The sequence below is a fragment of the Dictyostelium purpureum genome, assembly GCF_000190715.1.
Source record: "Dictyostelium purpureum unplaced genomic scaffold DICPUscaffold_422, whole genome shotgun sequence".
In the NCBI taxonomy this organism is placed as follows: Eukaryota; Evosea; class Eumycetozoa; order Dictyosteliales; family Dictyosteliaceae; genus Dictyostelium; species Dictyostelium purpureum.
This window is the reverse complement of record NW_003519758.1, coordinates 1-24,912: the sequence shown is the minus strand read 5'-3', so window position 1 is coordinate 24,912 and position 24,912 is coordinate 1. Positions and strand designations below refer to the sequence as shown.

General features: G+C 26.0%; 7 protein-coding genes across 7 annotated transcripts; 5 read left to right on the top strand and 2 right to left on the bottom strand.

The window, feature by feature from the left end:
• Positions 1–577: 577 nt before the first annotated feature.
• On the top strand, positions 578–1,263 carry DICPUDRAFT_158245 (uncharacterized protein; the record flags this gene model as incomplete). The annotated part of the gene is made up of 2 exons (XM_003293357.1): positions 578–892; positions 1,027–1,263. 2 exons carry the CDS (start codon positions 578–580, stop codon positions 1,261–1,263), a joined length of 552 nt encoding a protein of 183 aa, XP_003293405.1.
• Positions 1,264–2,213: 950 nt separating this feature from the next.
• DICPUDRAFT_41960 (uncharacterized protein) lies at positions 2,214–3,254 on the top strand (the record flags this gene model as incomplete). Its single annotated transcript, XM_003293356.1, has 3 exons — positions 2,214–2,347; positions 2,476–3,096; positions 3,167–3,254. The coding sequence occupies 3 exons, from the start codon at positions 2,214–2,216 to the stop codon at positions 3,252–3,254; spliced, it is 843 nt and encodes a 280-aa protein (XP_003293404.1).
• A 133-nt stretch (positions 3,255–3,387) lies between these two features.
• DICPUDRAFT_83953 (uncharacterized protein) lies at positions 3,388–5,108 on the bottom strand (the record flags this gene model as incomplete). Its single annotated transcript, XM_003293352.1, has 2 exons — positions 3,388–4,206; positions 4,284–5,108. The coding sequence occupies 2 exons, from the start codon at positions 5,106–5,108 to the stop codon at positions 3,388–3,390; spliced, it is 1,644 nt and encodes a 547-aa protein (XP_003293400.1).
• Positions 5,109–6,658: 1,550 nt separating this feature from the next.
• Positions 6,659–10,322, top strand: DICPUDRAFT_158242 (uncharacterized protein; the record flags this gene model as incomplete). The annotated part of the gene is made up of 3 exons (XM_003293355.1): positions 6,659–7,935; positions 8,004–8,321; positions 8,399–10,322. The coding sequence occupies 3 exons, from the start codon at positions 6,659–6,661 to the stop codon at positions 10,320–10,322; spliced, it is 3,519 nt and encodes a 1,172-aa protein (XP_003293403.1).
• Positions 10,323–10,407: 85 nt separating this feature from the next.
• Positions 10,408–15,572, bottom strand: ABCG5 (ABC transporter AbcG5). Its single transcript, XM_003293351.1, has 5 exons — positions 14,339–15,572; positions 13,606–14,242; positions 12,427–13,534; positions 11,923–12,357; positions 10,408–11,849 (listed from the first exon to the last, which is right to left on the bottom strand). Exons 1-5 carry the CDS (start codon positions 15,486–15,488, stop codon positions 10,533–10,535), a joined length of 4,647 nt encoding a protein of 1,548 aa, XP_003293399.1. The 5' UTR covers positions 15,489–15,572; the 3' UTR covers positions 10,408–10,532.
• A 1,700-nt stretch (positions 15,573–17,272) lies between these two features.
• Positions 17,273–21,018, top strand: DICPUDRAFT_158240 (uncharacterized protein; the record flags this gene model as incomplete). The annotated part of the gene is made up of 3 exons (XM_003293354.1): positions 17,273–18,769; positions 18,869–20,796; positions 20,904–21,018. The coding sequence occupies 3 exons, from the start codon at positions 17,273–17,275 to the stop codon at positions 21,016–21,018; spliced, it is 3,540 nt and encodes a 1,179-aa protein (XP_003293402.1).
• A 775-nt stretch (positions 21,019–21,793) lies between these two features.
• DICPUDRAFT_41968 (uncharacterized protein) lies at positions 21,794–24,611 on the top strand (the record flags this gene model as incomplete). Its single annotated transcript, XM_003293353.1, has 4 exons — positions 21,794–22,132; positions 22,215–23,082; positions 24,080–24,183; positions 24,504–24,611. The coding sequence occupies 4 exons, from the start codon at positions 21,794–21,796 to the stop codon at positions 24,609–24,611; spliced, it is 1,419 nt and encodes a 472-aa protein (XP_003293401.1).
• Between the last annotated feature and the right edge of the window lie 301 nt (positions 24,612–24,912).

Below are 24,912 nucleotides of genomic sequence, written 5' to 3'. Positions count from 1 at the left end.
AAAAATTATATTTTTTTTTATTATTAACACACAAAAAATATTTTAATATTTTCACTCTCCCTCATAAAAAAAACACGAATATTATATTAATATATATACAACTATATATAAAAAATATACCACATCACACACACACACATTTATATAATATCTATTTATTTTTCACACACACAAACAATTTAATAATTACTATATTTATATAAAATAATATTATTTCCATTTATTTATTTATTTATTTATTTATATATATAAATTTTTTTAAAAATAATACAGTTTTAAACAAAAAAAAAAAAAAATCTTTGTAGAATTAAAATTTAAAAATACACTTTGTTTTATAGACGATCCAATCAGATTTCTTAAAATTTTTAGAATAATCAAATAATTATAATAACATTTTTTGCATTATAATTATATATCATAAATACTATCCCAACCATCAGTAATAATAATTTTATTTTTTTTATTTAATAATTTATAAAAACATAAATACACATACATACACCATATTAATAATAATTTAAACTTATAAAAATAATATACACATTATACACACATATATATATATATAAAATAAAAAATGATATATCCAAATGATGTTATGAATGAAGTACTTCGTGATGAAATTGGATGTGATTTATTTAGAAGTTATTTAAAGACAATTTATTGTTCAGAAACTTTACAATTTTGGTTAGAGATAGAGAACTTCAAACAATATGCTCCACCACCACCAGCAAACCAACCATCAGGTCCACTTTTAGCATTCTCAACTACTCCATTCGACACCAACTCATCCTCATCAGCTACATCATCACCAGCTTCACCAAACAACAATAATAAATCATCACCACAACAACAATCAAGTGGTTGTTTCTCCTCATCCTCATCACAAACAGTGTAGCAACGTAATTCAAAAGATACCAAACATTTAACTCAAGAAGAACTCCGTGAACATGCTCAAAATCTTTCGACAAATTCCTTGAAAATGGTTCAGAATTCGAATTAAATATTGATGCTTTCTCAAGAGAGGTAGTCCGTGGCAAACTTTCCGAAGAAATTGACTCATCATTATTTGATGATGTACAAAAAGTAGTTTATGAATCATTATGGATGGATTGCTTCCCTCCATTCACCCACACCATTAGTTATCAAAAATATAAACAAGAAACTGGTAAATGCCACCTCCCAGAATTCCTTCGTATTAGTTTCAAAAGAAAATCACCAAAAAAAGATGACATTAGAATGAAACCAATATCATCAAAATAAATAATAATAATAATAAATAATAATAGCAGTAGTAAATAGTTCAAAAAAACAACCCAATCAAAAATTAAAAATTCTTTCAAAAAAAATTATATATATACACAAACAACCCAACAACCCCCTTATAAATATTAATAACAACCAACAAACCCTCTCTATATATTCATTCATTAACAAGTGTTTGAATATTATAAAAAATCAATACATAATAATAATAATATTATTACGAAGTTTCTTTTAAATAATTATTTTAAAAACAAATAGTTTTAATTTTTTTTTTCTCAATATTAATTTATCTGTGTAAATACAACTAAAAAAAATTAATAAAATAAAATTTTATAAAAACTTAGTATACTATTTTCCTTTTTCATTTTTATTTTTTATTTTTTTTTTTAAACCAAAACAATTAAGTTTGGTGGCAGAGCGATCATGTGGATAAAATATTGGTATATAAAATTGTATAATTTTTCATTAAAATTAAAAAAACAATTATATTTTATAAAAGTTTTATTACATTTTATTATTTATTTGTTATTGTATATAGATTTATTTCTTAACATAAATAAAGTAATATTGTATTAATTAATAATAATAATCAATTTACTATTACCATGATTTTTTTTTATAAAAACATGATTAGTATTATTATGAATTAATAAATAATAATTTTACTGATAAATATTAAAATTTTTTTATATTTATAAATATAGTTTTGTTTTAAAACTATAAAGCTTTGCAGCTCTATAGTTATATAAATATAAATAATTCTTAAATCAAATAATTGGGTGTTTTTTATTGGAATTTAAAAATAATTTTTTTTAATTTTTTTTTTTTTTTTTCGTTTTTTTAAAAATTTTAAATTAATTTAAAAAATATAGTTTTTTATTATTTTTTATTTTTTTTAAAGCAAACCTAAATTATATTATTTATAAATAAAATAAAATTAAATATTCATGTTTCGAAGATCATTAATATATATGATCTCTAATAAAATGGTAGTACCTACTTCAACAACAGCTTCAAAAATATCAGATTTTTCCAATTCATTTTCAAAAATTATAATTTTAGAAGGAAATATTAGTGCTGGGTAAGATATTATAATTGTAATAATATAATAATAATAATGGTAATAATAATAATTATAATAGCAATAATAATTAAAATTGATTTGTAATTATTTACTAATTATTTTATTTGTTATTATTATTATAATAGTAAAACATTTTTGGCATCAAAGTTAGGAGATATTTTAGGATATAAAGTATTTTTTGAACCAACTACTACAAATCCATTTTTAGAATCATTTTATAAAGATCCAAAGAAATATGCATTGATTATGCAGTTATGGTTATTAAACCAAAGATATAACACCTATTTAAATGCTCTTCAATATAGTATCGAAAATGATAGGGGTGTAATTTTAGATAGATCGGTATATAGTGATTGGGTATTCGCAGAGAATTGCAGATTGGAGGGTTTAATTAACGAAGATGGTTTTAAAGAGTACAGTAGAAAAAGAGAACATTTCCTTTCAAATATCCCAATTCCAAACACAACTTTATATCTCGATGTAAACCCAAAAGAATGTTTATCTAGAATTCAAAATAGAAAAAGAGATTGCGAGCTATCCATACCCCTTTCTTATTTAGAGGGTTTAGATTCTTGTTATAAAAGTTTTTTAAAAGAAATGAAACTAAAAGGTTCAAATGTTATAGTTAGAGATTGGAATAATTTTGGCGACCCATTAAATATAATAAAAGAAATTAATAGTACCAATGTATATAGCAATAGTATAGATAGAAAGGCTTTATTAGACCTAGAATCAATTCGACAACTGTAAGTAATTTAGATATTAAAAAAACTTTTTTATAGCGCAAATATTAATATTTTTTTATTTAAAATTTAGAATTAATGAAACAGAAAGCGAAAAGATCAATTTAAGTGAACAAAATTTCTTTTTAAATGAAAGCAAAAATAGAAAAAATCTAGTTTAATAAAGAAATTTTTTTTTTTTGTATATGCCATAATAAATTAAATTATTGTTTATTATTTTAGTTTTACTCCTTTTTTTTTATTTAATAAAAAGATGATTTATATTTGTTTTATTTATTTTTATTTATATTTATTTTAATGTTTAAAATTAATAAATTTAACCCCTTCGCTTTCAATTGTATTTTTGTACAATTCAATGGTTTCATCGAAGATTTCTTTAGTTATATCCATTATCATTTTAAAATCTTCTTCGGGGATTTCTTCTGGTCTTAATATTCCAGAGATGGCATCCTTGTAATTGGCCTCAAGAGAAACTTTAATTTTTGCAAGTATTTGTAAAATTTCTTTATGGGTTTTTCTTTTTAAGCTTTCGAGGTTCTTAAAATGGCGATAGGATCCAAGCAAAGTGTCTCTATATTGAAGCGCACGGCAAATAGTTTGGCTTGCACCATTCAATGAAGAAATCTTTACTTTTATTAATTTATAAGTTTCTTTATTTAATTCAGCAGGTGCACTGGTAAAATAATCTCTTTCTTTCCCTGGTCTATACGGTGATGTTGAAACGGTTAGATCTGGGTCGTATATCATTAAATTTTTCAATTGTTCCACGGGTACTGAAGCGAAAAAAGATTTTAAAAAATTTTTAGATTCGTTTGTATTACCAAATTTGGAATCTATAAACTTTTTTTTGTAGTAATCTTTCATGTGGCACGACGATAAATAAAAAAGGTTACACTCTGAGAAATAGGGACCCATTGGCGATATTTTGGATATTGTTTTTTTCATATTATTGCTTATAGAAACTGCAAGGTTTGTTGGGTAAAAATGATCTTTATAATCTTCTTCAAATTTGCAATTAAAAAAATTATATGCACCACCATAAACTAAACAGTACTCCCCATTATTTGTGTAAAGTTTTTCAAAAATTGTAGCTGCATTGTCATAAAATAATCCCTAAAAAAATAAAAATTCATTAATATTTTTGATACGAATTTACCCACTATATGAAAATACTTATAAAAATGACTCACAAGGTATGGATTTTTTTGGAGTTTTTTAAGGAAAGGATCTTCATATTCCAAAGATAGACCTGTCAAATCGCTATCTTGGGAATGAACATAAACAATTGATTTGTGTGCATCAGCTATTTGATTTTGAAACTCAATGGCAGCCGGATGTTTGTGCAAAAACTCTCTTGACAAGCCATATGGATATATACATTGATTATCATCCATTTCTATTCCTTTTATATATAGATCTTCAGTTCTTTGAGTGACAGATTTTTCTATTGTTTCAACTATTTTATCAATACTCTCTAGATTTTTTTGGGAACCCCAACGATAAAAGATTAATAATATAGGAATTTGAAGTTCCTTTATTTCACCTTTAAGTTCTTCAGGTATCAATGATTTCCAGTAATTATTATTGGGTCTTTCAGTGGAAATTATCTTTGTGTTTACACCAAAAACAATGGAGACATTTGGGTGGGTACTTGCCTCTTTAATCATTTTTGCAAGCCCAATAATATCTTTGATTTTATTGGATGAAATCGGAGTCATAGTTACGAAGGAAAAATCAATTTTTTTATCATTTGTGTTTTCAATAGATGTAATATGTTCCATATTAAAAAGAAGAGTGGAACTTCTTTCGTTGTCATCATAGATTACACCATATTTTAGTGTGTTTTTTTTTTCGGGAGAATTGGGATTAACTTGGGAATCTTGAGGGTTTTCTATAGCGGGAGGTACTCTATTCTGGCACTTTTGGGGGCAAGAGCAGGTTGAATCACAAGTTTTGTTTTTCTTTTTACAACTACATTTTTTATTGGAGCAATTGAGGACTTTACAATGGCACATTTCTTGTTATAGGTTTTTATGAATTTATTGTAAATATTTTTAAAAGTTAATATTGATTGTTTATTTGTTATGTATAATATTGTTATATAAAGTTTAGTAAAAAATGAATAATATTAAAAAAAAAAAATTTATATAGAAAAAATATAAAATAAAAAAATTATATTTTATTTTATTAAATAAATTATTAATAAAATATTAATTTTAAATTTTTTTAAATAAAAATTTCATCAAAAAAAATTAAGAGTGTGAAAAATATAATTTTTTTGAGAAAAAAATAAAAAATAAAAAAACCATTATTTGAAAATAAGTGAGGAGTTGTTTTTTTTAATTAGGAGTATTTAAAAGATAGGATAAAAATTTTTTATATCCACAAAGAAAAAAAAGAAAGAAAATTTTTTTTATATCTACAAATATAAAAAAGTAAACTTCTATCGGAAATTTACAGTAGTAATTGTATAGTTATTTTAGCCCAAGAGAAAAAAAAAAAACTATATTTTTTTTTAAAAAAAATAATTTAATAGGTTTGATATATCAACATTTTATTTATCAATAGTTCTTTGTATTTATATTTTAAAATTAAATTATGTTTTTTATTTTTTTAATTTTTTATTTTTCCCACCAAAAATATTTTTTAATTTTTTAATTTTTTTAAAAATTGATTCAGAGCAAAGATATTTTAATAAAGATTAATTTATTTTTTAAAATATAAATTTAATAGTTATATTTTATTTTATCTAAATTGTTTTTTATAATTTATTGTTAAATTTAGTTTTATTAATTACATAAGTTTTATAATAGTAATATTTATTTTGATCAATAATTAATTATAATAGAGTTTGAATATAACTGATGTTATATTACAGTAAACTAGATCGGATATCACACAACAACTCTAAATTAATATCGAGTTATTTTAGTTTGGCTTTGAGGGCATTATCAGTTATTTTTGCTGCAGTCCAGATAGTTCAGTCATAATTAATTTATAATCATTTTTGAAAATAATTGTTCCATTCTCTAGCTTTAAAGGAAAAATTCCATCAATTAGTAAACTAGGGAGATATCAAGATCAAATGAAGAAAATTATGGTTATTCAGAAATGCAACACATAAAAAAAAAAAAAACAAATAAATTAAAAAAATAAAAACAAATATATTTTTTAATTTTTTTCAAAATTTAATTTTTTTTTAAATTTTTATATTTTTTTTTTTTTTTTTTTTTTTTTCAAATTTATAATTTTTATTTTTTTTAAATGTAGTTAGAGGTTTATTTAATAAATACTAAAATAAATTAATAGTTTTTTAATAAAAATAACATAGTTATATAGATCAGTAAAGTTAATATTATAGTTATAATACGGTGTATTATTTTTTTATTAAATAAATAAACACACATACACACATACATTTGTATTGTGTGTAGTGTATTAATATAGATACAAACAAATAAACAACAAAAATAATAAATATAAATTAAATATACAAATATAAATTTATAAATATATAATTAAATAATATAATTAGATAAATAAAAATAAAATAAAAAAGGCAATAATGGATATTAGTAATAGATGCACAGATGTAAATGAATTATTATCAGCATTACCAGAGTATCACAGAAGGTTTCAACTTAATCCAGAAGATTCAGATAATTTTATAAAATATGTTAATACATTAATTTATTTAAGAAAGAAATCAATTGGATCAGATTCATCATCCTCCTCTTCATACTTGGCAATATCTCCACCAATTCCTCCTTCACCACCACATTCAACTGGGAAAATTAAAAAATTGGAAGATGTTTTTATATATATAGATGTCTTAAAAAAATCACCTAATGTTGCTTCTGATTTTTTTGAAATATCTTTTCATAATCCAATGTTATTCCCTACAGCACATAGAGTGGATCATTATAATCCTGTTACTGTACCAAGATTTAACCAAGCAGTTTATTATGCACCAAATGCCAATGGGTCAACTTTATATGGAAATGTCAATAATAACAACAATATACCTACCACCACTATTACCGCTACTACCACTTCTACCACTTCTACTACCACTACTACCACTACAAACACCACTATAAATACAGCAATTAATAGCTATGGTAATAATAATAATAATAGTAATGATAATAATAAAAGTAATTATGGTAATAACAATAATAATAGTAATCTATCAACAAATAGAGATAGATCTCAAAGTGCACCTGTTACAATAGGGTCGTCATCATTACTATCAGTAGCATTGTCATCAACAACATCAGTTACAAATTCAGTAAATATTAAAACTACAGGGGATAATAAGGTTGAAGTTAATGGATTAGGTTCTTCCCAACTCTCAATTTTACCAAATTTATCAAATTTTCAAATTGGTACATCACCACCATTATCGTCACAGTTTTTACCAACTCATTCAATAAATATAAAAAATATCAATATTAATAATAATAATAATAGTTTTGTAAATAGTATAAACAATAAAAATAATGGTAATAGTACATCATCGCTTTATGTTGATGATAATTATAATCCAGATGAATATTTGGATGATAACAATGAAAATGAAGATGATAATAGTAATAACAACAATAGCAATAATAAAAATAATTTAATAAATATTAAGGTCAATCATTTCAGTGATAGTTGTGGTGATTTACATTTTGAAAAATTATCAACAAGCGATTTAGAAGCAATAAGAGCAAAATATGCAAACAGTACACTAACCGAAACCATGAATATAGCAAGCAAAGAGCCAAAAGTTAGAAACTGGTCATTAGAGTTTTGGAATGCTCTTCAAATGGATCATAATTGCGGTACTGAAAGTTTGTAAGTTTATAAATTATATTTATTTTTTATTTTTAATAGAGCTATATATTAATACTTTTAATTTATAGAAAAAGAAGTCAAAAAATCCAGTCAATTGCTAAAGAGTTTGTTGAGGTTGCAACTAAACATGGTGTTACAATTATTCAAGAAAAACAATTATCCAAAGGGTGGACTATCCCACCTCATGATGCAGGCGGTATTGCTGGTGGATTAAAGTATTTAAAAGATGGAATTTTCTTTAAATTTGCTGTGGATGCATTTGGTATTTATGGTGGTGATGCTTTTGCAATGAAGTCAGCAGGCCATGAATTAAAAGGTTTAATGGCATATTTTAATTGTCAAATCGATGGTTTATTTTTACCAATGATGACATTGATCGATTATATGTAAGTATTATAAAAATATTAATAGTATAGATAAAATATACAAATATTAACTTTTTTTTTTTTTTAAAAAATTATAGGGGTTATAGATTAATTGCAACAAGTCAATTAAATATTGAAGCAGATAAAACATTGGTTTATGGCTCTAACGATGGTGGTGAAACAGTTCGTAATAATAGTTTGGAAATGGAAGATAAAATGAAGAAAGCAGCAGAGATTTTAAATTTAAAAGGGCATTTAACAGGACAAAGCGAAAATAAAACCTTTTTATATGGACCATGTGATATTGAAGGTCATATTACAAAAGATAAACATTTTGTGGTAATAGATACAGCACGTGTTTTCCCGCCTGAAAAACCAATTGAGGGCAAGAGAGGATCTCATCTCTATACTCTTCTAAGACCAGAGCTTGTACGTAGTAGCAAGGTGCCATTAAGTAGTGATGCTTTTACTAAATTTGGGGGATCAGATTCAGATGTCAACAATGAGGAGGTCGAAAGATCACAAAAGCGTTTATTAAATCATGTCATACCAAGTTTTGTGCTTTTAATGAACCAACGTACAAAGAAAACAAAGTGTAAAAATATAATGGAGCTATCGCATAATCTCATGTTAATCGACAGTATGCACAGAGAAGGAATCAATGTAAGATATTTGCAACGTTTAAAGAAGACTGATATTCATGCCCTCGATCAGCGTTTATCAACAATTATCAATACTGAAATTATTGCTAGAAAAATAAAGAATCGTCTTAGATCCCATTTTAGAAGCACACCATTAATTGATGGCCAACCAGACCTTGATAGTATTTGCAAATTTTTAAATAGAATGATAACAATCTCTCTACTTCAAAGTTGTGACTTGGATGGTTTTTCGTTAGAGTTGCTATTACATAGAATTTCACAAATGACCGGTATATCTTTTAAGAAAGATGATACCTATAAAAAGTTTGAACATAGCGAATCTCTTAAAGTATCAGATATCGATGAAATTAAACCAAAGGTTAAATTCTTGCACATGGTTCCCTATCAGCAAGGTGTCGCTTTATTCCATCAAGCAATTTCACTCTCTAAAACAAACGATATTCAAACCGATAATACTTTTCATTTGGCTTCAGAAAAGTTTAAATTGGCAATCCAATCCAAACCTGATGACTATGAAATTTTAACTCATTGGGGTATTTTATTGTCAATGCGTGCAAAGTTTTTATCAGAGACCAAAGACTACATAAAGGTTCATGGTAAAGCAGAAATAGAGAAACTCTACCAAATTGCTATCGATAAGTTCCATCTAGCTGTAAAAATTAAAAGAAATCACCATTATGCATTGTACAATTGGGCTGATGCTCTTAGAAACTGGGCCTCAATAAAAAGTGGTTCAGATTCGACAGAGTTAGAAAAAAAAGCAAAAATGAAATTAAAAGAAGCTGGTGTTTTCGAAAAGAAATGGTTCTTTGGCACTTTAGAAACTGGTGGTGCTGCTTCGTTGCTCTCTGGTAAAGAGGCTGGTAGTTTCATCATTAGAAATAGTAATAGTAGACCTGGTAGTTTTGTATTTTCCTATCTATCTGACCCACACAGAAAAATTCTACATTCGATCATTAAATCCTCATCCAATGGTTATCATGTAGAAAATTTACCACCAAGAAAAATATCATCCAGCACAACTTCATCCCCCGCAAGAAGTGGTAGCTCACAAAACTTAACAGAGTTGGCTTCGTTATCATTGTCTTCTTCAACTACATCTTTATCATCATCGACATCATCAACATCATCAACATCATCATCATCATCAATCCCAAGAGTAGGTAGTTCAAATAATTTAAACAAAAATCAAGAAATTGTTTTTAATGAAGCAAGCACAACAACTCCAACTTCAAGAAATTTAAATTCACTAAGCCAAACATCGTCAAATAAAACACTATCATATAAAACTTTAGAGGAATTTGTAATCGAAAAAATTAAACAAGGTTATATTCCAATTACAAAAGATTGGTGGGAATAGAGTTTGTTAAAAAAATAAATAAAAAGAAAATTAATAAAACTTTCCTAAAAACAGTATTATATATTATAACTCCACTTTTTTTTTTTTTTTATATTATGTTCATAATATTATAATTACAAATACAAAGAAAATACATATATTTTATTAGAAATAATAATTTGGTTTTTTTTTTATTTTTATAATAATTTTGAATTATAGATATAACTTTGATTATCTTACTACCCATCTAACTTTTTTGAAACCCCAAAATGCAATACCAACATAAATTACAATGAAACCCCAAATTGCAGCACCATCGATATATCTCATCCATTTGTGGAAACCATATGTTAACATGAACTGATCCCCATTGGTAATTGGACAATAATACTTTGTACCTATGACGTTTGCTCTATTGCTGGGATCTAAAATTGGAACTGGAAGAGCACCTTTATTATTTGTGCATACGAATGTGAGACCCGTGAATTCGTTGGTACAAGCTGCTTCCAGCGGATACCTTAACATATCGAGATAATGTGCCCAAATCCAACCATTAGGATAATTTGGTCTTGCAATAACGAAACCTCCAAATAATGTTGTTAAAGATAAACCTATACCACAGACTGTTGATGCCATAACTTCGTTGGGTAAACAAATAGCTAAGCATAGTGCAAATGCATCATACATAATATACGTTATAATGAAAACATATAGACAATACCAGAATTTTGATGAGTGACGCCCTGAATCTAAACCCGCAATCCAGAAAGTTGGGATAATGTAGAGTAAACCAGTAGATAAAATGAATGGATACGATGTTAAAACATAGGATATCATGTAGGCAGTTGAATGATAAAAACCAGACGTGACTTCCCTATAAAATACACCTCTTTCTAATACAGTTGTTGGAATATTACCGATAGCTACCATACCAGCGAAAATAAAAGAAAAGAATAATAATGAAACACGACCTCTTGCATCTTGTTGTTCATAATCCATACGAACAAAGAGAGTACCTAAAAGAACAGCTAAAAATATTGATCTAAGACAATTTGAAATGAAAATCTCGGGACGTCTTATACGTGATAACCAACTACGACTACACAACGCTTTAAACTGGGTCATCCAAGAACTAGCAAATATTCGGTCGTACGTTCTAATTTTATAATCCGGCGGAATTAATTCACCATCCATAATTTCATATTCTTTCTTGCGGATATCAGACTCTTCATATGCCTTCTTTGGATCTAAGGGTATCATTTCACCATTTGGACCTTCAACAGTTTTGCCTTCATCAGCAATAGTCATTACAAAATCTGCAGGATTAATATGTGGTTTAATATGCATACCTTGTTTGGCACAATAGTCTAAAATAACACTGCTCTTGTCACCTAAAGGACCAAAATAAACTGTTTCACCACCCTTCTTTAAAAGTAATAGTTGATCAAAGAACTCGAATATAGCAGCTGATGGTTGATGTACTGTACAAATAACAGTACGTTTCATTACTTTGGCGATTTTTGCAACAACATCAATAACTTTATATGCCTAATAATAAAAAATAAACAATTAATAATTTAAAAACTAATAAAGAAAATAGATAAAAACCAATGTTACATACATCTCCACTATCTAAACCTGATGTTGGTTCATCTAAAAACAATATTTCTGGATTTGATGCCAACTCCACTCCAATGTTAACACGCTTTCTTTGTGAGACTGATAAACCATTACCTAAAACACCAATTTTTAAATTTGAAATATTTTTTAAACTTAAAACCTCTACAATTTTATCAACAAAAATATCTCTTTCTTCTTTTGTGACATCTGGTGGTAATCTGCATCTGGCACTAAAGGCAATTGCTTCTCTTACAGTTTGAGTTGGTGGTAAAACATCCATTTGTTCAACATAGGCTCTTATTCTGTTTGTATATATTGATGGTGGCTGACCATTAATTAAAATTTCACCAGTAATATATCCACCAGTTTTTCTTTGGGCTAAAACATCCAATAGAGTTGATTTTCCTGCACCTGATGGACCCATTAAAGCTAACATCTAATTAAAAAAAATTAATAAATGGAAAATAGTCTATTTAAAGAATTAAATTAAATAATTTTATCTTACCTGACCAGGTTTAACATAACCATCAATATTTCTTAATAATTGTAATTTTGTACTTTTCTTTTTTTTTGGATTGTCAGGGTCATCTTCTTTATAATCTACAGAATAACATAAATCTCTAAACTGTAAATAACTACCTACTTCTGCACCAATATCTTTTAGGCCCCCTTTCTTTACCCTCTTATGTTTACAGTTATCATCATTGCAATCGCATATTTCATTAGTATCTAAATTATTTTCATTTGGATCTGGATTGAGATCGACTTTTGGTGGCTCTTTACCCTCGGGTGTTTGAATTTTACCAGACAATGGTGTGTTGTTTTTTGGTGTCATATCGAAAACTGGTGTATTTTTTCCTGAACGACGATTAATAATTGAACCTTTTGGTGATGTGACGGATGGACTTTTGCCCCTTCTGCTACCGGTTAATGGGGATTTAATATCGATGACATGTTCACCTTCATTTTCTTCATCTTCTTCTCTTTGTCTTTCTTCTTCTGTGATATCTAAATAGTCGTTATTATTACGTGGTATTCTTTTAATAGCCTCTTGACTAACCCTTATATTTTCATCATTATCTTCTTTGCTAACTATAATTTTCTTTTTACTTCTAAGCTTTTTAACTGCTAGTTTAGATTTCTTGTCTTCAAAGTTGAGATACTTTAACGCCAAGAAACATACAACATAGAAAAATACAATATAACCTGATAGGATACCTAAAACTACCCATTTGAAATAATCTGGATTATCAATACCAAAAGCATTTATAATTTGTTCACCAGATGTAAATTGGCATACTTGGTTTCCACCATAGCCCTCTGGATATGGCAGGTTTAATAATGGATCACTTCTAGGTGGTAACAATTCGGTCGGTTTGCATGAATAAGTAGTATCAGTAAATTCATTGATTGATAGCCCTTGGAAAATCCATGTATATGGTGATATATAGTATAACCAAATCCACCATCCTCCAATTGTATTTTTAGGAGCAGTGAAACCAGAGAATAATAACCAAACTGATAATACTACAGAGGCAAATACATTTGCAATTTCAATCGTCGGTGAAACAGCTGCACACATTTTAGCAAAGGATAATGATAGGTTATCGGTTCTGTAAATAAAATAATTATTAGTAATTAAAATTAATTATTTATAAAATAAAAAAAAATTATTATTACTTACAAAATTAATAAAATCATATAATAAACAAACCTAATAAAGGATGCTCTTAGATTTGCTAACCAATACACAATCGGACCAAAGAAAGCAACTTCGAGAATACCAGCTGGCATATCACAGATAATACTTGAAAGGAAATAGGCAATAGTTCTATAGTAATGCATCGTTTTTTGCGAATAAAATACCTTTCTTTCATCAAAAAATGAATTTACAGCAGCAAAAGAAGAGAAAATAATAGTTGTCATAATAAAGAAAATTAAACCAAATCTTTCTTGACCACCACTTTGATTATGACCAATTCTCCAATAGAGTGTACCCAAGATTAAACCAAAGAAAATACCCTTAAATATTCTAGTTACAAAATTATAATAATTTCTTCTAATCATTGTAAAGCCTCTTTTTAAACAAATACCAATTTGATACCAAACACCATGTGGATACATTTCTAATTCTTTTTGAGTTGAATCTACTAACATATCTGGTTTTGGATCATCGATAATACCATCTGGGTTCTCTTCTAATTTCTTCATTAGATCTTTATAAAGATATGACTCTTTATATGCTTTAACAAAATCTTCTCCAGTCTTACATTTTGGTGGATGAATATATGAATATCTTTCTGGTGCATCTACAACTTCCTCTGTTTATTTTAAAAAGAAATTAAAAAAATTAAAAAATTAGATTTTTTTTATTTAAAAAAAAAATAAAAAAAAAAAAAAATAAAAAAAATACTTACGAAAAAATTCTGCAGGATTATTATGCTCTGGACAAATAAAACCTAAACTATCGAAATATCCTAATGCATCAGCCATTGTTCCAAAATAACAGACTTTTCCTTTATTAAGTATCATCAAATTGTCAAATAATGATGTCAATTGAACACTTGGTTGTAAAAGTGTGACCAAAGCTGGGGAGTAACCATACATTACAAATTTCTTTAAATCACTCATAATTTCAAAAGAAGTCGAACTGTCCAGACCTGATGTTGGTTCATCCATTAAAACCAAATTACTTCCTTTAATTACACCAACCCCAATTGTAACTCTTTTCTTTTGACCACCTGATATACCTCTAATGAAATTATTACCAACTAATGTATTTTCAGATTGCTTTAAACCAAGTAAATTCATACAATTATCAACCATTTCTTTTTTCTTTTCTGATGTATATTCAGAACGACCTTGACAATCTAATGCGAATCTAAAGGTTTCTTTAACTGTTAAAGTTGGTACATGAACATCGTCCTGGGTTACATATGAAATATCTCTGTGATGGTTCTTGTGGTTTATATGGTGCCCATTAAATAATAATTCTCCTTTGAAATTTTTATCTTTTAATTGACCAGCTAACATTTGAAAAATAGTTGATTTTCCACAACCTGGAGTACCTAGAATTAATGTCATTTCTTTTGGCTTTAAATAAAATGAAACGTCATCCAATAAATTGATTTTAATTTTTTTATTTTCTCTATGCTTTACTGTGTAGGTTGCATTTTTACAATAAACATATAAACCAGTTTTATCACCATCCCTTGTTTCTTTAATTTTTTTAGTTAATTCATCATCTTCGTATCCTGGTATTAAATCTTCTAACGGTATTGGGAAATATTCATCTTTTTTACCACCTTCACCATGCTCTGCTGCTATTTGCTGATAACTTTCATTTTCTTCGTCACTTGTTATTTCTTTATTGTTATTATTATTATTATTATTAATAGAATTATCGAAATTATTATTATTTATACTATTATTATTTATACTATTATTAATTTCATTGTTATTATTATTGTTAATACTATCATTTATTATTGATTCTTCGTCTTCATTCCTATTTTTGGGAATAGATAAACTGGGTGAATCTTTATCTTTAGGATCTTGTTTAGCCATTTTATATTACAAAAATGGGAAAATCCTATAGATTTTATTTGTTTAATTTGTATATTATTTTAAATTACTATTGATTAATATTACTGGTATATTTTTCTTAAAAGTATAAATAAAATAATAATTATAAAATATAAAAAAAATATTATAAAATAAATATAATAAAAATTTAAAAAAAAAAATTAAATAGTATTAATTTAATATAAAATAAATATAAATATACATATATATATACACTTTATGTACAACGAAAATAATTCGCTGTGTGTATGTGTTTTTAATTGAATTTAATTAAAAATAATGAAAATAAAATACAAACAAGCTCACACAACCACACTTATTTTCACACCTAAAAAAAGATTATATTGGATTTTACAAAAATAATAATATTAGATATAACAATAATAATAATAATAAAAACAATTTAATTGATTAATGATATTTTAATAAATAATCCTTATTTTTTTAATATTTTGTAACTTTTCATTAAATATTGGCCTTACTCCAACGAATAACCAAACATTTTATTTTATTTTTTTAAATTTTAAATATTTGAAAATTTATTTATATAAATATTTAAATTGTAAAATTATTTTTTTTAAAAATTATTTATATGTTTATTTATTTATTTATTTTGAAATATGGGGGTGGAATTATAATGTAGTGTGTGTGTGAATGTGTGTTAGATAGGAAAATCAAAAGGGTGTTGTTTGTTTATTTATTATATTTTAACACTATTTTTGTGTGTGTAGTATTTGTCAATTTTATTTTTTTTATCATATTATTTTATTTTTCCTATTAATAGAATTTTATTGAAATTTATATTAGTCAATATATTTTATAAATAGAATAATTAAAATATACTAAAATTACCTATACTAAATATTTAAGTAATTAGTAACATGTGAAATATTTCCCTTTTACTTTTTCTAATTTAAAAAAAAAAAGGTTAAAATTAAAAAAATTTATACTAATTATAAGTATAAATATAAATTTAAAATAAAATAATACCCTGTTTAAATGGGCTTTAACTATGTACAATAATGTGTGCTAAAGTTATTTGAGAGGGAAAAACATTCTTTAAAGAAATTCAAAACATATTTTTTTTTTTTTATTATATTTAAAGAAGTTTAGAGGATAATGTGAAAGAGTGTGGGAGTAGACATTTTTACCTGTTTATTTTAATAATAAAGTGTGGGTTAGGTATTTGTGTTTAATTGTAACTATATTTAATTTTTATATATGTTTTGGTGTGTGTGGGTTTTTTTTTTTGAGAGTTTGGGGTTAGTAGTAATTATAAATCATCAAAATAATGATCATCACATAACATAGTTGTATATTATTTTTTAAATTATTTGAAAAATATATATATAACTGTGTGAATTTAGATATACATATTTTATAAATACCATAAAAAGTATTATTTTTTAAAATTTAAATTTTTTTTTTTTTTTTAATTTTTTTTTTTCAATACTAATTTAATATTTATTTAAAAATTATTGTTGATCATAAAGATAATAAGGTATATTATAAAATAATAGTATTATTATATTAAATTAATATTAGAAAATAGTATTAAATACCAATAAAAAAAATTATATTTATTTTATTTTGTGTGTGTTGTGTAAATATATATATAAATATATATCTTTTATATCTTTTTTTATTTTAAAAATAATTTTTATTTTTTTTATTATTATTTTTTTTTTTTATTATTTTTTTTATTATTTTTTTATAATTTCAAAATAATTTTTTAAACACAACTAAAATAAAAAAAATAAATAATAATGGATATTATTAATAATGAAGTAAATAATAAAAATATTATAAATAATAATAATAATAATAATAATAATATAAATAAAAAAAACAATAGTATTAATAGCAATAATAGTATTGATATGATTGATGATATAATAAAAAATAAAAGTGAAAATTTAAATAATAGTAAAAATAATATGACCATCTCAATAAAAAACGGTTCAATAAATAGCAGTAAATCATACCAACTATATTCAAGTTTAGATTCTGCATTAAATTCACAAGAAAATAATGATATTGACCAAGATTTATTAGATGGAATTGATGATATATCATCATTTGATGAAAACGATCCAGATTCTATATTTAATGATTTACATATGGGTTATGAAAACAATTTAGATGAAAAAATAATCATAGAACTAGATCAACAATTTAGAGAAAAATTACAAAATGCAAATGGAGGATCCCTATCAACAAAGAACGATTTAAGACAAAAGAATGCAATTAGTAAAAAGTACGGTCATGGTTATGAAGATGAAATGGATGAAGATGATGAAGACTACGATGAATACAACGAACAAGATATCAATGGATGTGAAGATGACTTATCAACCGACTCAACGAGTTCATTTATGGATTCAGATAGTGAACATGAAAACATCGAAAACGAATTGGCATCCAGCGGCTCAAATAACTCGAATGAAGAAGAAGACAATGGTCAATTTTTGAATATAGAAGCCGAGCTAAAAGAGAATAGGGAAACTTTAAAGAATGCTAAAAAAACAATTGCCTCTTTGATCGAACAAATTTCAGATTACCAAACACTAATAGAGGAGGAGAAAGAAAGGGAAAAAGATGAATTGGTTCAACACTATAACCAGCAGTTAGAAGAGATGGCATCTATAATTAATGGGCTAAAGAGGGAAAAGGCTTCAATTACCAACAACAATATAAAAAATTTAGAAACTTTGATGAAGGAGATTGAAATCATTGAAGAGAGTAACGATAGTTTGAAACAATCTTTGGAAAAAGAAAAATTAGAGAATATTAAAGCCATGGAAACTATATACCAACTCAAAGAAGAAATGCTTAAAAAGCAATTTAATAATGAAGTAGCCAACAGTAATCACATGGCTCTCTTCTCAGAGAAAATATTTTCTCAAGTAGTACTTGAGTTTCAAGTCGAGAATGGTAGTATAGCAAATGTTAAAATGGTACAGAAACAACCAAATGGGGCAGCTACAGATCAAATAACTATAAACCAATCTTTTATTGAAATTGAAAATGAAAAAAATGAACTGATGAAAAAGTTAATCACTGAAAAGGAAGAAAAGGATAATTTAGAAAAAACCTTACAAGAAGAGAAAAAGAAAAATGAAACCAGCAAGTCATCAATTGAAGAACTTGTAAAAAATATTAAAAAACTTATTAAAGACCATACAAATGTACTAAAAGAATTAGAAGAGGAAAAATCAAATAGTCAATCAAAAACTGATCAAATTAACCAATTAAAACTAAAAGTAATAAACCAAAATGTAAACTATAAATTAAATTTAAGATCATTATCTAAATAACATTCTTATAATTACTAACTCTATTTATTATATTTTATATACTAGGGTTTCAATACATCAATTGCATCTAATAATAGTTCAAAGCCCAAACTTCTTCATAGAACCAGCACATCAATAGAGATTACACATAATAGATCAGGTACATTTGGTAGTAATAAAAAACACAATGATGACAACAATAATGTAGAAGATAACTCTTCAGTAGGCAATAATAGCAGTTTAGATTTACGATCACTAATATCACCAACAAGAAAAGCATCATTAGCACTTCCACCAAAACCAATAAAGATTTCAAGTCCAAATAGTTTAGGTAACAATGGTCTCCATGTATCTTTTGAAAACAAATCACAACCAGTATCACCAATTCATTCACCATCATCTCTTCAAACAATCACAAATAATAAAGAGCAATCCAATGGAAATCAAGAAGAGAGACCTAAACTTACAAAAAGAGAAAGTAGCACTAAACTATTAAAGAGGAGCTCAGCTTTATTAGATTTGAAAATAGAAAAACTAGCACCATACAATGAATACATGATTTCATGGATTAATCATGACCCAGCACCAGCACCAATCCAATGTCTTGTTGAAGTTGGAAAGAATGTTTGGGTAGGATGTAGTGATGGTTCCATTAGAATTATTGACAAAGTGTCACATGCCACATTATCAACTAAAAGTGCACATTCGCCTAATGGAATTTATATAATGATTTGCGTAGGTAAAACTGTATGGAGCTGTAGTAGGGATTCAAAAATTAAAGTTTGGAGTGCAAAATCTGGAAAGCTACTTAAAGAACTCTCTGGTCACTATAGCCATGTTACTGCCTTGTTACTGGTTAATCAAACTGTTTGGAGTATAAGTGCCGACATGACAATACGTATATGGAGCACCTCATCTTATAAATGTATAAAGAAAATAGAAACAAAGAACTATCTTGTATCAATGGTACTACTCGGTAATGAAGTCTGGATCGGTACAGAAAGCACAATTTTAAGATGGAATATAGAAACATATGAACAGATTGGTATGCTTCAAGGCCACAAGAAGATGGTACATTGCCTAATTGTAGTCGATAATAAGGTATGGAGTTGTTCAAGTGATTGCCTGATATGTGTATGGGACCCAGAAACAAGCATGTGCATTAAACAATTCAAAGATCATTCAAGTAGAGTTTTTTATCTACTTTGTGTAAACAATTATGTTTGGTCCTGTGCATGGGATAAAACAATAAAGATTCACAACTCCAAAACCATGGAACTTGTTAGAGAAATTGAACCTATTCATAGAGATGCCCTTAGCTGTTTAATTTCAATTATTCCAAATGACTCTGCACCAACTGAAATCTGGAGTGGCTCATGGGACCAAACCATAGTTGTATGGAAATCATCACCAACTGTATCCCCTGTACCATTATCACCAATTCAAACCGATATTATTAATACTGCAAATGCTCTTATTGACAGTCTTCCCCCACCACCATCAAATACAGCTAAAACCTCACCTACAGGTATTCAAAACGGTAAACATAAGAAATCCCATAGTGCCACAAGTGCAAACTCTACACCAAAGCAACCAATGATTAATAACCATACCAACCCATCAGCACCAAAGAATGGAAATGATAACTCGGAAAAAAGTACAAAAAGAGGTTCTGTACGATTAACCAATTTATTTTTTGGTGGTGGACACTCATCATCAAACCATCAACACAACAACAATCATAATAGTAAAGACGGTATAGTTGGAAGTCAAAGCACACCAAACTTTAAATCCATACCTCCAGGTAGCGATAACCATAGCAACTGTAGTAGTGTATATAATAATAGTCTAAATAACAGTGGAAGCACCAGTGCAAACCTATCAACTAGTAATAGTATAGATGATGAATTAGCAAAATATTTAAGTAAACACCAACATCAACTAGAAAAAGTAATCTCTAATCAAATGAATCCAGTTTGTTCAATCTGTCAAACGTATGTAATTTTATTTATTTTATTTCATTATATTTTATTTTATTTTTTTTTTTTTTTTTTTTTATTATCCATACCTATTAACACTATTACTTTAATAATATATATAGTAAAATCAAACCAAAGAAACCAATTTATCAATGTAAACTATGTGCTAATCAAATTCATTGTGATTGTTTACAAAAAAGTTATAATAATCCATGCTCTGCAACTTTAGATAGATAATCATTTATTTACTATTTTAAATTATTATTAAATAAAAAAATGTAAAATATTTTAAAATGGAAGTTGTATTTACGAATTTTGAATAATTGGGGGGAAATTTTTTTTTTTTTTTTAATTTTTTTTAATATTTTTAAAATTTTTTTTTTTTTATTCACTTAATTTAATTTCATTTTTTTCATTAGTTTATAATAAAAATATAATAATGCTAGATGTTAATAACCTTCAAAAACTGAAAGTTGCAGAACTTAAAAAAGAATTAGAAGACAGAGGAATTACTAAAACAACAGGTTTATTAAAAGCAGATTTAATTGAAAAGTTAAAATCAATATTAGAACAAGGGCAACAACAAAAAGAACAACAACCTACACAATCAATTATTCCACCACCTCCACCCCCTAGAGAAGAAAATGAAGCACCTCTTCCACCACCTCCACCACCAGCAACTAATGAAGATATGGAAATCGATATAAAAAATAAAATTGAGAAGGAAATTCAAGATAAAGAAAATGAACACAAAGTTGAGGAAATGTTGAAGGCTGAAAAAGCAAAAGAAGAAGAAAAAGAAAAAGAGGAAAAGGTTAAAGAAATTTTAGAATCATCAAAAAAAAATAATAAAGAAGAAATCATACCAGTACCAGATAAAACCAAAACTGAACAAATTATACCAATAAAAACAACAACAACAACAACAACAACCACTGCCACAACCAGCACAAACACAAATGAAAAGAAAAGACTACACGAAGATAGTAATAGCAATAACAATAACAATCATATGACCAATGAAAATGATGACGATGATTTCGATTTAGCAACTTATAAATTAAAAAAGAAGCATGTTAAAGCAAGAAAAGACTGTCCATATTTAGATACAGTTGATAGATCAGTATTGGATTTTGATTTCGAAAAAATTTGCTCAATTTCATTTCATAATCACAACGTATATGCATGTTTAGTATGTGGTAAATATTTTCAAGGTAAAAGCCAAGACTCTCATGCCAACTATCACTGTTTACAAACTGGTCATCATGTATTTATCAATTTAAAAACCCAACAAATTTATTGTTTACCAGATGATTATGAAGTTATTGACTCATCATTGGACGATATTAAGGTATGTATAGTTTAAAAAAAAAAAAAAAAAAAAAAAATAATCAAATACTAATTTAATTTTTATTTATTATTAAAAAAAAAAGTATTTATTAAATCCAACATTTACAACAGAGCAAATTAAAGAACTAGATAAAAATACTAAAAATTCTAAAGCATTAGATGGTTCATTTTATTTACCAGGTATTATAGGTTTAAACAATTTAAAAAACACATCCTATGTAAATGTTATTATTCAATCATTAGCAAGAATACCAACTATTAGAGATTATTTATTGGACTTTAATAATATTAGCAACTGCAAGTCAATATTGGTTCAAAGCTTTTCGGAACTCCTAAGAAAGATTTGGAACCCAAGAAACTTCAAACCACAGGTATCACCACACGAACTATTACAAGCAATTCAAAATGCAAGTCAAAAGAAATTTAATATTAGAGAAACTGCAGACCCATTAGAGTTTCTTCAATGGTTTTTAAACACACTTCATAGAGATTTAGGTGGAACAAAACAACCAAACTCCAGTATAATTTACAAAGCATTAAGTGGTCAAATCGAAGTTACAACGGAAAAACCAATTAAAAACGATGATGATAGCGATGATAGTGATAGTGAAATGAAGGATGGCAATAAATCTAAAAAACCAGTTCAATATTCAACCAGCACAATGAGAAACCCATTCCTCTTCCTCACTTTAGACCTACCACCAAAACAAATCTTTAAAGATTCACAAGAGAAAAGCATCATTCCTCAAGTACCACTATTCAATCTTTTATCCAAATATGATGGCAACACAACCACTACAATGCCAAATGGTGATCTCAAAAAATATAAAATTATTCAATTACCAAAATACTTAATTTTGTGCATCAAAAGATTTTCAAAAAACAATTTCTTTGTGGAAAAAGAGCCAACCATTGTTAATTTTCCAATCAAGAATTTAGATTTAAGTAGCTGTAAGTAACAATATTATTTTATTTTTTGTATTTTATTTTTTTTATTTATTTTTATTATTTTTTGTTGTTTTTATTTTTTGCACGCGTTTTTATTTCACTTTTTTTTTTTTTTTTTGCATTATTATAATAATTTTGTTGTTATAATAATAATATTTGCAGATAAACCTAAAAAAAAAGTTTTTACAAAATTTGTTTTTTTTTTATTAATATAATTGCGCCCATTAATAATGTTATATGTTTGCAACCAATAATAAGCAATTAATTTTATGATATTTGCAAGAAAAAACGAAGCTAATGGGGTGATTAGTGGTGGTTAAACCACTATTTTTTAATTTTTGTCATTGTGTTTGTGTGTTGATGTGCGCCATTTGTTAAAAAACTTTTTTTTTTTTTTTCAAACAGTCGTTTTTAGATTTCAAAAAAAAATATTCAATTTTTCAATAATGATAGAAGATAATTGTAAAAGAGAAGTTTTTATCATGCAAACATTCGTTTAATTTAATTTAAACGAATTATATTTATAATTAATCGTTTTTATTGTTCATATTTCGCATAGGTTTTTTTATTTATTTATTTTTTTATTTTTTTAATCATTTATTGTGTGTCTGCTCGTTTCTTTTTTCCATCTTTACTTTCAAGGACAGATATTTAAATTTTTTTGCTCGTTCGTAATTTATTTTTTCAATTTTTTATTTCAAAAAAAAAAAAAAAATTTTGCCAAAAAACCTATTGTGTATAACATATATCACACGAAATTTTGTCTAAATTAATACAATATCTCTAATTCAAAAATATCAACAAACACATTGGCTATAGAATATTCAATAGAAATTTTGTTTTATCAAATCACCTTTTTTTTTATATTTTATTTTAAAAATCAACAATACCTTTTATTTTATGTTAAAAAAAAAAAAATAACCACAAAGAACGAGTGTTTATCGTTTTTTTAAATTATATATTTCTTTTTTTAAAATACTAATTTTTTATTTTTATACAGATTTACCACCTGATGCTTCAAAAGCAAAATACAATCTTTTGGCAACAATCAAGCATGAAGGAGAGCCTAATAGTGGTAATTATTCCGTATATATTTTGAATAAGGTAAATATATTTACATACTATAAAATATTAATATCTTTCATATAATCACAATGAATACTAATTTTATTTTTATCATTTCAACCACCAAAATCCACCAACAATCAAAATTTCATTCAAAACTACATCGACATTTTAATGCAACCACGAATTTGTTCACATAACTATTTTTCAAATCAATTATAATAATTTTATTGTTAATTTTTTTATCGTCTTTATTAAAACTACGATCAATCATTGCTTATTAATTTTAACCATCGCATTTTTCAAAAAAAAAAAAAAATATCAACTTTAAAAAAATGAAATGGTTTTTTATCTCAAAGGGTAAAGATAAATGGTTCGAAATGCAAGATCTAACTATAAAAGAAACCATGCCCCAATTAATAGCAGTTTCTGAATGTTATTTTTTAATATATGAAAAAATAATGTGATTTTGGAAACTGGTTTGTGGATTATTATAATTACCTAAAAAAAATAAAATAAAATAAAAAAAAATAAAAAAAAATAAAAGTTGAGTGGAATCACTCCATAAAATATCTTTTTTTTTTTTTTTTTTCAAATTCTCTTTTAAAAAAACAACAACGATCATTAATATGCCCATAAAAAAAATATTTTCTTATAAAAAAAAAACCAAATTAGATATTTTTTTTTATTTTTTTTTTGTGTGAAAACAACACACTATATTGATTTGGCGTCTAGCGATAATACATGCACGCTATTTTTTTTATTTTT

Excerpts from the sequence above, each read along its gene's own strand:
- ABCG5 (XM_003293351.1), bottom strand. The coding sequence starts at position 15,488 with ATGGCTAAACAAGATCCTAAAGATAAAGATTCACCCAGTTTATCTATT. Across the intron at positions 14,243-14,338 it reads TAATCCTGCAGAATTTTTTC|AGGAAGTTGTAGATGCACCA; the intron begins GTAAGTATTTTT and ends TAAAATAAACAG. Across the intron at positions 11,850-11,922 it reads CAGGTTTAGATAGTGGAGAT|GCATATAAAGTTATTGATGT; the intron begins GTATGTAACATT and ends TTTTATTATTAG.